This window comes from Equus quagga, chromosome 11 (assembly GCF_021613505.1).
Source record: "Equus quagga isolate Etosha38 chromosome 11, UCLA_HA_Equagga_1.0, whole genome shotgun sequence".
NCBI lineage: Eukaryota > Metazoa > Chordata > Mammalia > Perissodactyla > Equidae > Equus > Equus quagga.
This window is the reverse complement of record NC_060277.1, coordinates 85,709,992-85,723,938: the sequence shown is the minus strand read 5'-3', so window position 1 is coordinate 85,723,938 and position 13,947 is coordinate 85,709,992. Positions and strand designations below refer to the sequence as shown.

General features: G+C 39.7%; 1 protein-coding gene across 1 annotated transcript in view; it reads left to right on the top strand.

Moving 5' to 3' along the window:
• Nucleotides 1–13,947, top strand: part of ANKFN1 (ankyrin repeat and fibronectin type III domain containing 1) — a 319,561-nt gene that overhangs the window by 283,391 nt on the left and 22,223 nt on the right. Inside the window, exons 15-17 of the mRNA XM_046677042.1 lie at nucleotides 635–801; nucleotides 3,442–3,592; nucleotides 5,136–5,304. Of these exons, the coding sequence (XP_046532998.1) occupies nucleotides 635–801; nucleotides 3,442–3,592; nucleotides 5,136–5,304 (487 nt within the window). The remainder of the gene's footprint in view (nucleotides 1–634; nucleotides 802–3,441; nucleotides 3,593–5,135; nucleotides 5,305–13,947) is intronic.

The window sequence follows — 13,947 nt, the reverse complement described above, 5'->3', positions numbered from 1 at the left end:
AGCCAAAAAAAAATCAATAGTTTATTCTCTTCATTCTCAGAATTAGTTAATAATTATAACTACAACTTAAATGTTAATAATATAAGGTAAATCTATTGCTATTCCTTTTTGTTTCATTTTTCAAGATAATCAAATTTTTTTCCTACTTACTATAAAATTTTGATCCTATTTTAAATTTAAAAGACTACTCTTGATACCAATTTTCCTGAAATAATGAGCCTTCCTGTACTGCTTTGTCAGCTTTTATACTTTCGAATTTCCTTTTTCCCCCAGCTAAACAATAAGATCTCCAAGAACAGAAATTATGAATTCTGTTTTTCTCTAGTACCCATCTCCACCACCACCAGCCCATTCCCAATCACAACCCACATACCTACCCCAGCACAGAAATCTGAGGAAAATAAGCACACAGAATATGTTAGTGACTTATTACCTGACTTGCAGGATAATTCTCCAGAAAGTAAGACTGGTTATACCGCCAACACATCCTCAACGTTTATGGTGGTATTTGAGGTTTCGCACTGTATTATTTACTATAGCTCCTTTAATTCATGACATGGCACACCTAAAAAAGGAAAAGGTTTTGAGATTGCCTTTCAAGCTGTTTTTGGCTTTTGTTTTTTTCACCCTACAGGATATTCTCTCCTATCACAAAAGGAGTCATCAGCGACTCTCTCCTGGATTATATCTGGGTTACCTAAAGCTCTGTAGCTCTGTGGATCAGATCAAAGTTCTCGTTACCCAAAAGTTGCCCAACATTCTCTGCCATGTGAAGATCCGTGAAAATAATAACATTTCCAAGTAAGTTGTAGGAGTTTCAGTTTTCCTCATGATGAAACAATGGCTCAAGTGATAGGTTTGATGTGCCAGAAGGAAACTGAAGTGTTACTTCCCAGTGTAGTTGCTCTAGTGAGATGTCCTCAGAGGCCAGGACACTGGAGCACAGGCAGAGCTGCATTTTAACATTAGAATAAGGAGGGCCTGTGGTTTTGGTTGGTGGAAGGAGTGAGCACATTTAAAGGGGGCACTATCTTTTCACTTTCTTCTCTGTGCTATTCATGGTGTAACCACTGATGCTCAACTGATTAATGAGTAGATGCCCTTTTCTTTCAATATTGCTATTTTCATCTCTTTTCTTTACAATCTAATGTCATTTTTTAAAAAATAGCACTTGTGGAAAAATGGGTTCTGGTACAACAACTGATTTCTCCTTAATCTTAAAGGACCCCCCTACCCTCATGCTCCTCACCCCTAACCCTCTGGCCTAAGGACTTTGTATGTTTCCTATACTCTTTATAGCTCTTGAGGGAAGAAAAGAAGTACCAGAGCCTGAGCTTCTGGAAACTGCTCTATGGTTTGGCATTATGGTGAATTACCCTGTTAGCTTTGGGAAAGTTGCCCAATGTTGGTCATCTGGCTCAGCTTTACAACTAGCCCTCTAGCAGGCCTCTGAAAGTTTACTAAAATGAACTGAATTGAGCTCAACATGAAAAAAAGAGGAAAGGAAATAGTAGATAAGAAAAGAAAAATAACTCTCCAGAGTTCATCAGGCTTCAGAGTACAAAATTAGATCCCCAGATTCTAGATACAGCTATGGATTTGCTTAACCAAGGGATTTGCTTTAACTATAGTATGTCACAATGTTTATTAAATACTACTTGATGACAATGAAGGAGATGATGATGATCTTGATTATGATGGTTTCTTCAAAGAACTCACTAGCTGCCATATTCTTTCGCTTATTAACTACACCCAGACTTTAAGTCTGCCATCTGGTGGTCACTTCTACAATCAACATTAGTTATCTCCTCAGTCCTTCCCAAGAGGTTACACGGCTCATTTGTGGGTTGGTTCAGCAACGGTTACTTTCATCCACTTTCTAGAATTGTGTCTTAAAGGTTTAGATTCTTTTAGTGGTTATACTAACTAATTTCCCCCTGCCAAAGATCCAAATTTCATTTTTACAAAAGATTCCAGTAGCCTTCACTCCACCACTTTCATCTCCCTCATCCTTATAGACTAAACTGATTACTTAGTGGTAGATGTTTCATGGCATTCCTACCGGTAATTTATTTTCCAATTTGATTACAAACACTGTTTTAGCAATGTGGTCCTGTAGGTTTTGTGTATACTTGTATTAGTCAGAACCTTCTCATTTAGTTCAGTATCAGCGATGGGAGAAATGAGGTTCCCAAGCAGGTTCTCAAAGATTTCAATTATTTGTGAAGCCAACAGTATGCCCAGATTGAAGTAGGATTTAATTTTTTTTCTCTCATTGGGATAAAGGGTAGATTTTCCATACTCTTTTCCAGTGTGAGAACTGAAATGAAACAGATATCTTGAAACTAGAAACGTTTCTAAGAGGGTAGCTGGTTAAAAGAGAGTGTTTTCTGATGAGAAGCTCGTGTCATAATCAATTTCATTTTCTGACCCACAGATCGGAGCCCTTGGCTGGTATAATCCATTGGGGAGAGTCCTCAGAGGATTTTCATGAGGGTGGAAACATATGTTAGCACCTCCTCTCTTTCCATCCCTGGACAGGAGGGCTTTCCTTTCCTCTCTAGCCTGCCCCTGAGAGCATATTGCTGCTCCCTGCAGAGTTAGACCAAGGAGAACGAAGGAGAAACTGGGCCAAGAGAATGTGTTTAGAGACTTGTGCTAAAATACCTGTGGAAACAATGTTGCCCAAGAGGCATTTTACCTTGGTCTTTTCAAGATCCTTTTGAAGAGCAGCCTTTGGGGGACAAACCAGATGTGCTTTCCTCCCACCACCATTCTTTTCCCTTCCCTTCTGCATGACATTTAGAAAAGTTCATTAGGAAGGATTATAGTGCATGCAGAATAAAGACACAGATGACTGGTTTGAAAGGAGGATGGAAGCAGTGATGTGTGTCCCCTGGTTCCTTTTATTGGAATTGTCTGGTGTTCCTGTTTGTGATTCTCCTCAAGCTTTTGGAAGGGGAAAGAAACCAGAATAGTCTCCACAATTACAACAGGCCAGGGTTGAAATGTGCCATGTGGTTTGTTGCCTGAGTTGGACTAGACTCCTGTGGTTACCTAACTGCTGAATTAACCAGAAAATGCCCCTGTGGTAAATGTAGGGTCTAAGAACTTATAAGGGATCTTCGGGGGGGAAAAAAAGGAAGACAGTCAGGAAATTATTACAAAATACTTCAAAGCTCCAATCTCAAAAACTGATTCATACAAATTAGACCTGCTGTTCTGAGGTATATGTGGTTTGATAGGTAAACTAAGATTAAATTAGAAAAAGCTCATTTGAAACTCCATTTGAGTGGCAAAAAGTTCAAATTTCATGAATTGCATCGAGTTTTAACCACCAAAACCTGGTTATCCAGGTTCTGGACATATACGCTAAAAATGTTCTGAGCTGTGTTCTGAACTTTTGTTATATTTCTAATTTTAACTTGACTCAACATACAGAGAGGAGTGGGAATGGGTCCAAAAGATTTCTGGCTCTGAATCTATGGAAAGTGTGGATCATACTTCTGACTGCCCCATGCAATTGTTCTTCTACGAGCTCCAGATGGCAGTGAAAGCTCTCCTTAAGCAGATCAATATACCTCTACACCAGGTACTAGTCCTTACCATTTCTATCTTCTTTTTATGGCTAATGGAAACTGCATTGTGGCATAAAACTCAAGAAGTAAAAAATATATGTATTAGTTTATTTTCATTAATTTAAATACCACTTTGCATGTCCATGCACGTTCTGAATTTGATGTTTACAAGTACACAGACTGCACTTGTGACCCTTTTCTCTAGCTCCTCCTTACTGACTTCTTCCAAGGTTCCTGGACCCCACTGCACTGTGGTCTGGACAAGCAAGGAAAAATCATTGGCTAGCCCAACTTGAAGGACACGAAGCTCCAGGACAGCAGGAAGCAAGGAGAATAAATAAATAAGTGTATATTAGATGTACAGATTTATCTAAGAATGGAAGACTAGTGATAGTATAATCTATAGCAACGGCCAAGGTTATGCCATGCTATCTTTCCACAAACAGAGAATTTACTGTCAAAATTATTGTCTTATCTAAACCAAAATGTACAAACCTAACCTCTACTAATAAGCAACTTCAAGAAAAACTGTTGGCATAGAAGAAAATAGTAAAAGTTTATTAGGCCCTGTCTAGTAAGTTAACATGATGTAGCATTAGGTTGAATTCTTTCTTTCTTTATTTATTTTTGGCCTATGTTCACTACCCCCACCACCACCCAACACACACACACGCACACACACCCCATCCCTATACACAAACACAAAATGAACCAAGTTTAGCCTGTAAACAGGAAGATCATTACAGGAGTGACTGGCTTTCTTTAAATAACAGAGAGACAACCATGAATTGACCTCTGATCCATGGAGGCAGTGGGACAGATTAGCAACTCAAGAGTGCTCTTCCATTGGGGTACTGCTCTGATTGTAAATCAATACTACAGGACTAGTTCAAAAAAGTCAACACTGATGAAGAATAAATTGCACAAGATGCCATAAAGACACGAGGGGAGCAGCCAGATTATTCCAGGGGTGGCCATGTACTCAGGAGGAGAAAAAAAAATGCTAGCTGTACTTGTGACAGTAGATACTATTAAAGGTTTCTTGGGCTTAGCAGGTTTGAAGCAGCTCATATTTCATTGGTGACTCTCGGGCTACATATACATGTTGGGAGAAGGCTGCCTAACTGCCTAAGACTGCATACAACATTTTTTTTTTTTTTTTTGGATACTTGTAAAATTTTTTCAGTCCTTGGCCAGAAACTACATTTTTCCCCCTTAACCAACTTAAATTGAAACTAGTGGATTTTTAATTCAATCCATTTTTGTTGCTTCATGTAATTATATTCATCATTTTGAAAAGCCCACAGAATGCAATCATTTTCTGCTTTTATAAGAAGCATAAACGTTGTTTTCAGAGTTTATGTGGAACATTACTGCCTTAAATCTTGATTTTATATAGCATTATTAAATGGGCTGAACCCTAATATTTATGTTGTATAAAAATTCCAAGCTTGAAGTCCTGTAATTTTGTTAGATGTTTTATGCCAGTTTGGTGTTGTTTATGTAAGTGCCATGTTGTAACTCTCCTATTTTTCCTCCGCGCGTGTCCCTCTGCAGGCAAGGAACTTCCGCCTCTACACACAGGAGGTGTTGGAAATGGGTCACAATGTGTCCTTTCTTCTCCTGCTCCCTGCCTCAGACGACGTCTGTACAGCCCCAGGACAGAATAATCCTTACACCCCACACTCAGGGTTTCTTAACCTCCCTCTTCAGATGTTTGAACTTGGTATAGTAGCTTGTTTCACCTAGAAATATTAACCCAGCCTCCTTATAATAAAATCACAAAGTTATATCTGTTCCCCCTTGTCCCAGTGGAGGGTCAATAAATCACATGATGGCTTTGGCAACAACCCTTCCTAGAACTGTGTACAAGTCTGAGAGAAAGCAAAGCTCCAAGACTATGTGCCTGAGCAATAATTATTGAAACCTAGCTAAGGCCCAATGGAAAGGAGGGAATTCTAAACAGAAAGTTCAGTTATCAGGCTGCAGTTCTTGCCTGCCCTTTGCTTTCTTAAAACATAAATACAAGAACTGATGTTTTCATGAAAAGCACTGCCCCTTCTCTCTTTCTCTCTCTCTCGTTCTCTCTCTTTCCTCTAACTGGGAAAAAGAAAAATACTGAAATTAAAATGTAGAATGTGTATCACTTTGAAGGGAAAAAAAGTCTATAACTTTATGTAGTGCTGCTTTATTAAATAGACTATATTAAATAGACTCTAAATTTCTAGCAGACCATTTGAGAAATGACAGCGTCTCCCAGGATTGTGATTATAATGTAGATTCTGAATGGTAGAAAATCTAGTCCTGACTTTCAAAAATGAATAGCCTAGGCCCCAGTTTCTCTATTTTTGCGGAGACCCCTGCTGCCCACTGGAAATGTGAATAGGAAGGCTTTGTCTCTTCCCCATGCTTCATCTTGTAACAGGCCAATAAGAGGCAATTAGCAAGAGTTCCGTCAGTTCAAATGAATTGTAGGATTTACGGGAGGGTGAGTGACTGGGTGTGCAGAATGAAGGCAGACTCTTTGGATTGCTCCCCAGCCACCAGATTTAGAAGCAGACAAGGCAACTGCCTGATGTCTCATTTTGAGACCTGGCCATCTGAATCTGAATTTATCCTTTGAGGTTAAATGGATTAAGCCTCTCAGTTCCCTTGCTCCAAGCAGTTCAGATGTCCAAAAGCTAATGAACAGCAATTGTTGTTTTCCAGAGGAGGGAAACTTAGCTGAATCAGACTTGTAGACTGGGACTTGAGAGTCCTAGTCCCCTATTGTGTGGTACTGGCAATCACTTAACCTTTCTGCACATTTTCTGTGTCAAATGATTAATAGCACTGGCCATACCACCCCCAAGAGATCTGGATGTGAATGTAACCATTTAACGAGATCCCCATCCAAACATTATTAGTCCATGCTTTAAGTGCATTGCTAAATATATGAAATTACAAAATATAGTTTGGGTCAAGGTATTTCAATTCAAGTCAATAAGTATACACTGGGTGCTTACTGTGGAGATTCAGAGATGAGTAAGACAAAGGCTCTGCGCTCAAGGGACTTTCAGTACAGTGATAGGAGTAAAATAATAATACAAATTATTATTGAATGACATCAAATGTGCCAAAATCATATTAAATGATACTGAAAGAAGAAAAGAAAGCACATGTTCTCAAAGAAGATATCACAAAGCTGCCTTGGAGGAGAGAATATTTGATGTGAGACAGGATGTTAACAAACATGGATGATAAAGAAAACTTTCTTGTCGGGGGGAGCTGAATTCGCAAAGACATGAGAACAGAAGAACTCAGAAAGAGTCAGGAAAGAAACAAGTGGTCCAGTTTGGTTAGACCAAAGAAATGATGAGGAAATAGTGGATATAAAGCTGTACACACTAGTTCTTGCCATATTGGCAGTATCTTAAGAGTTAGACTAAGGAATCTATTTAAGAGGGACTGGAAGCAGGATTAGGGGGATAGTTCAGAGGTTATTATAATAGTCTAGCATTAGGGTAGAAACAAAACAAAAGGAAACACATACAGACGTAAGAAACATTGGGAGCAATTGACAAGATTGGGCACCTGTTTGAATGAGAAAAGGTGAAGTCTAGAGACTTCTAGAGTGCCCCCATTGTTTTCAGCCTCAAAGACTGTGAAGACGTTGCTGCCACTACCAAAAGTAAGGAAATCAAAGATGAAAATGGTTTGGGGAAGAAAGTAATGCTTTTAGCTCTGAAAATCTTGAGTTTGAAGGTGCTGATTCAACATCCAAGTGGACATGTCCAAGTGGCAGGAGAAATGCAGGAGAGAAAGGTATCAACACAGAAATTTGGCTAGTGTCTACTTACAACAGCTGAAGCCATGAAAGTGAATGATTTTCCACGGATAGATAATTGACAGGGAAAAGAACTAAGGAAAACACTTCATTGGAGAGCTAACCAGGAGTCCATTCTGTGTGAAATGGTCATGAGTGTTCCATGATTACAGGCCAAAATACATGAAATTCATTTCCCCATGCCTCAATGGCCTTGGTGGGAAGAACCGATGGTTTGGTATCAATCACAACAGTACCTGACTCCCAAGACCCTGGAGGACCAAGCCCTGCAAGTATCCTCTCTATCCTGCTTTCTGAGAGGCTCATGTACTATTCTGGAGCAGCCACACTTTGTCCTTCTGTTGTTACTCTCTATTTTACAATTTCTTCTCTGCATTAATTTGTTCATAATTCACCAATATTTATTACGTAACCTACTAAGTGCCAGGCACTATTCCAGGTACTGAAGAATCAGCAATGAACAAACTCCTCATGGAACTTAAATTCTAGTTGGGGAGACAAATAGTAAACCAATCAACAAACAATAATATTGTAAACGCCAGACAGTAGTGAAGGCTATGAAGAAAAATAAATCAAAGTAAGAGACTAGAGTGAAGTGACAGGAGCTACAATTTTGGAGAGGATGACCTGGGAAGTCTTCTCTGAAGAAGACAGATTTGAGCAGAGACCTGAGATTTCCACGCAATGGGAACAGCAAGTGCAAAGGCCTTAAAGTAAGAGTGTGCTTAGCTAAGAGATCAGCGTAGGTGGAGTGTAGTAAGCAAGAGCAACAAAGACAGGAAATGAGATCACAGAGTCAACAGGGGCCAGATCATGCAAGGCCGCATAGCCATGATAAGGACTTTGGATTTTACTTTAAGTGTATTGGGAATCCAAAGGAGAATTCTGAGCAGTAGAATAACATACTAAAAGCTCTGAAAAATCCAGTAGTACCCCCTCACAAAAAAAAAATAAAAAACAAAAAGCTTAACTTTGTTTAACCCAGCATTTTCCAAGTTCATTTGACAATGACTGGAATCATTTTTGGCATAGCACCTATTAAAAACCCATAGAAAACATACTTTAAGATATGATACCCAAGAATAGTGCTTCTCAAACTTTAATGTACATAAGAATCTCTTGGAGAGCTTATTAAAATAGATGTCTGGAGCCCCACCCCAGAAATGCTGAGTCAGTAGTTCTGGGAAGGAGACTGGAGAATTGCATTTCTAACCACCTCTCAGCTGATAATGATGCTGCCAATCCATAGATCACACTTCAAGTAGTACTGCCTAGAACACAGAGATAAAGAAATTTTAGGAAATTATAGAACTAGAGATGCAGTTAGCATAGCACAGTGTAACAGAATCCTACAGTGCCCATCTTTTTGACCTGTCTTACTTCTTCTTAATACTAAAAGCAATATAAGACCATCAGATACTATCTTTCATCTATGAAAACCAGACTATAGATCAAAGCCTGGGCCTCAATAGTTCCTGACTTTAAAATGTTTTTCCCTAGAGTAAAACATAACTTCTTACCCTCTTCGTCCTCCTTCATTACCATAACATTCACGCTCTAGTTGATTAATAAGGATCATGTAAGTTTCCAGAAAAGACCACTTTGTTGGGCTTGGTTCCATGGCATACACAATTCTATTAGTCTTTTCTAGGGATCAGGAGGAAATGTTGCCAGTGGCAGGAAATCAATACATTCTAGTACAATGGTTATTGTACTTCAGCACCAGCAGCAACAATTTTTTAAAACTTGCTGGGCCTTAGTAAGAATCATGACCAACTCTATCTTATCCCCAAGAAATCAGGGCTTTACAAGAGGCAGATTAGCATAGCTACTTCCGCTATTTGACATCAGCTCACTAAGCATTTAATGATACCTTCTGTAGGAATTCCTAAAAGCCTGCTATAGCGGGCCTAAGCCCCTCTAAGAAAGATGCTAAGCAAAATCTACTTTTTTTTAATAAATAGAGACTTCTATCTTCCATAGGTAGGTCCATAGTAAAAGGTCAACAGATACACTAAGCGCTTCTGAGAAAGAGAATGTTGTTGGAAATTCAGCCAGAACTCAGAAAATTGTAATAACAACAGAGGAATTCTAGTGAAACTTGAAAAGGTGCAAATTATGAGATTATGTAAATTAGAATAAAACATTTACACTACATTTCAGTTTGACTTGTATAAGTCATCCCTGTCCGATGAAAGGATTTGAGATTTGGCAAACTGACTGTGTTCCTGCCAGTGGCCTGAGTGAATCATAAATAACTTGCTAACCAGCTATGGAAAACTGTATCTGTGCCTATTCCAGCACTAAATAAATCTAGCAAGGACAAAACGATAAAGTAGCTTAGCCCTCTGCCCCCTGGAGTAAAGACTATGCTGGGGCAAACTCATAGGGTGTTCCTTTACAGGATTACTTGTGGGAGAGAGAGAGAGACCATCATATAGGATAGTGTGAGATCTCTATGAGAAGGGCTAAGCTGAAGCAAAGTGGTACAATTTCAGACCCACCCCCTCCTCCATAGCCTGAGGGCTGACACTCTCCTATTCTTTGGATAGGAGCAGGGTGACACTCTTCTGCACTAAATAAAGCATGTGCCTGGGGGTCGACAAGGGTCACTATTTATACTGTTCCCAGAAACAAAAGGAAAAGCAGTATCATGAGCCCTTAGAAACACTGTCCAGTGATATGGCTTCTTGAGGATTTGCCTAGCCTCCACTGAGGAGGTCGCCCTGCCCTGATGCTGTGGGCAGTCACAATTGACAGCAAGCCTATGATGAGGAAACTTGATTTTTTATTGATTTCTTTGGCTCTATGAATCATACTAATTGGACTAGAAAGATTAAACAACTGGGGAATTTAAAAAAAGACAGTTTGGAGCCTGGTATACATTTCATACTTCGGTGCTTGGCTTCATCCTTCATTCAACAAACATTTACTGAACTTACACTGTGTGCCAAGTACTGTGTTGGGGCTAAACATACAGACATTAATAAGACAGTCTGCCCACCAGAAGCCTAGAATCCAGTAGAGGATACAGACATGTATACCAACAGTCCCAATACAATGAAAGCCCTGATGTAAGAGGTAGGCTGTTGAATTTCAGAGGAAAGACACCTAATCTTTTCTTACACAGAAAATACTTGAGCTAGACCTTAAAGGATAAACAAACATCCAGAAAAGAAAAGGCAGAGCAGAAAAGGAAAATCATTTTAAGCAGACAGAATAGCATGCACAAAGGCTTGGAGACCTGGGAAAATGCAGCCCAATTAAGTATACTCTTAGTAGCTCAGTATGACTGATGCTTAAGGCATCTGAGGAAGAGTGACAGGAGATGAAAGTAAAAATTAAAAAGGTCAAATTCACAAATGGCTACTTATGCCATCCTAAAGAGGTTAGACTTTGTCCTGTAGGCAATGGAGAGTTATTAAAAGATTTAAAGAAAAGGAATAATATGGTCTTATTGGTTTTGGGCAGCTCTGTGGAGAATGGATTGCAGGAGAGCAAAAAAGGGCTGAGACTAGACGCAATGAGATAGTTAAGAGACTGGTCCAGGTGGGCAATGATAAGAGTCTAAACCAGGTAGCTGAGGTAAGCGTGTAGAAGAGAAAGCAGAGGCAGGAGGAACTTAGGAGTTAAAATCGACAGGACTTTGTGATTGATTTAACGTGGTTGAAGAAGAAGATGGAGGAGCCAGAGAGCCTAAATAGGGTGCTGAGATGGATAATGTTGCCATCTACCAAAATAGGAAATATGAAGAGAGGAACAGGTTTGGGGGAGGGGAAAGACGATGAGTTCAGTCTGACAAATGATGAGTTTTGAGGTGCCTGTGGGATATCCAGGCATTGAGCCTAATGGAATCCAGGCCACAGGCTTACAAGAAATGGCACAGTCTCAACTCTCATTCCTACTGCCCATTTTTCATGATTTAGGACACCATTCCTGAATTCCAACTGTCAACTCATTGACTACCAGGAATTTTTAGAGGGGCATCTCGTGCCCAGGTTCTTTCTGACACCTTGGCAAAGAATCATGGAACTAAATTGACCCCAGGAGGTAATCTTGTTGATTCCTTAGCTTTCAAACTAGGCTGCCTGACCTAGACTGATTAGGACCTTATCAAGCTAGAGATCTTTAGGAAGAATATTCTAATCTCAATCCTATTATAATAGTCTAACTACTAAATAAGAATATGGAGCCTCATTCTTCCTGGGGGAATGGGGTAGGGGTGTAAACAAAACTTTATTTCATATCTGATATGTGCCACATGCTGTGCTGGGCACTTTATATACATATTATTTAACCCTAGGTAGGAATTATTATCCCTGTCTTAGATATGAGAAAACTGAGGTTCCCCTAGGTTACACGCCCACTATCATGTAGGTAATAAGTGGCAGAACTATGATTGAAACCCAGGTCTGTCTGATGCCTAAACTTCAGTACTTTCCACTCTATTATACTCCTAATCTGACTTCTAGTGTTGGTGCCGACTGCATTTTAGTCTGCCACTATCTTATGCAGAAAAAAAGAGAGAGAAAACACTGCAGAACATTAGTCTTAGTTTGCAAATCACTAACAAATCATGTGGTCCAGATAATGCATTATTGTACCCTTATACCATTTTGTCTGTAAAATGTGTGTGATTCACATTAGAAAAAAATTAGAAGCTTCCAGTCTATCCTCCCCTCCTCAGTGATGGCTACCAAATGTATCATTGCTAAACCACAAAAGACTATGTTAAAGTAACATTTGTTAAAGTAACATTAAAGGCTCTGGATAAAAACCACTAGAGCAGGAAAGAGAAGCACTGTAGTTGACAGGTCCTCATAGCTCACTGTGGTGAGTGGCACGGGTGGTGTGGGCGCTCTAAGACCACCCACTGATCCAAGGCTCCTACCGCAAAGAGACACAGGAGAAAGTTGTGGACATTCTGGAGTTTAGAATTCAGATGGGACTGGTAGTGTTTCCTTTAAAGAAATTCTTCAGTCCTCTCCCTATCTTCCCAGCCATACTTTAGAAAGAAGGAAAAAAGCCAATTTTTTTTTTTACAAGTTGGTTTGGAAAGGCAGGCTGAGAGACACTTCACTCTCTTCACTCTCCAGCCAAGAGAGGACATCTGTCAAGTGCTAACAGGATATAATCCCTCCTTGAAAGGCAGAAAGACACATTCAGGGAGCTACAAGGGTCAAGAGTAAGTTACAAAGTAATGGTGATTCTTTCCTGTAGAGCTGCCAATAAATATCACAGACCTGAAATACACCTTTCAAAACAGGAAAATAAAGAGCAGTGATAAAAGAGAGAAAGGAAGGAAACAGGAGACTGTAGAGGAAGGGTCAGCCCTCTTCAGATCAGGGCACAAATTTATTTCATCATTTAGTCAATAAAAATCAGGTGAGAAGCTACAATGTTCCAGGTTTTGAGAAGATAAAAATTAACAGGAGACATGGATCTTGCCCTCAAAGAAATCACAGTTTAATACCAAGGCAGTCAAGTACATTACTACAATAAAGCAGGTTAAGTGTCCCGATTATTTAGAAACTAGGGCTTTAGGAGCACAGAAGAAACTAGTTCTGCCTGAGGGGGGGAGGTATCAGTGAAGATTTCACTGAGGAAAAGATACTCAAGCTGAATCTTCAAGTAGCAGAAGCAGCTAACCTAAAGGTATTGGTAGAGAAGGATATTGGAGGACAAGGAAAAAGCAAGTTTAAAAGCACAGAAGTACAAAAGAACCTGGAATACGTTAAGCTAGATCAAAGCTTAGGATCAATGTGGGTGGAGGGTGGAGGGTGGTTGCATGATGCAAGATATGATTGAAGATATATTCAAATCCTAGATCACAAGGAGCTTTCCCTTTGGTGTTAAGATATTTGGATTTTACCCTGAGGTCAAGAAGGAGCTCTACGGAGGTCTTTAAGAAGGGAAATATCAGGAGAAGTAGACTGTTTGGGAGAAGCTCAATAGTTTGTCATTTACTGAGAAACCTGTATGAAATCAGTTCTTCTGTGTGTCAGGCAAAGAAGTGCTAGAGTAGAGAAAGTAGGAAGGAAAGATCTGACACCAGAGAGAAAAAAAACAAGCCTAGAACTGAGACTACCCAAACTGAGAAATACTTCCTCGAAATGGTGCACACCTAGAGTAAGGATGGACCTCTGAAGCCCTCACCCCATTCTTCTCTTCCACTTCCACATGAAGAAATACAAACAAAGCGGATTACCCTTACACTTATCTGAGATTGATCCTAAGAGGTAATCAAGCAAGGAAGTGGCAGTGGTAAGATGGGAATTGAAGGGTACACTTAAATCCCTCAATATGCAGAGATGTAGGGCTTCCTCACATGGTGTAGAGATCACCAGATGCCCCATTTTGAGGTAGTGTAGTTTTAACATCCCTAAATGATCATATCTGGGTCTCCAGAATCAAAAGCAAAGAGGTTCAAAGGCAATAATTAGATGTTCTTCCTACAATTCCTCACCAAAGAAATAAGAATAAAAATGTTCCCACAGATTTGTTGAGTTATAGCAGCCCTATTTCCAATTTTTTCTCTCTGGT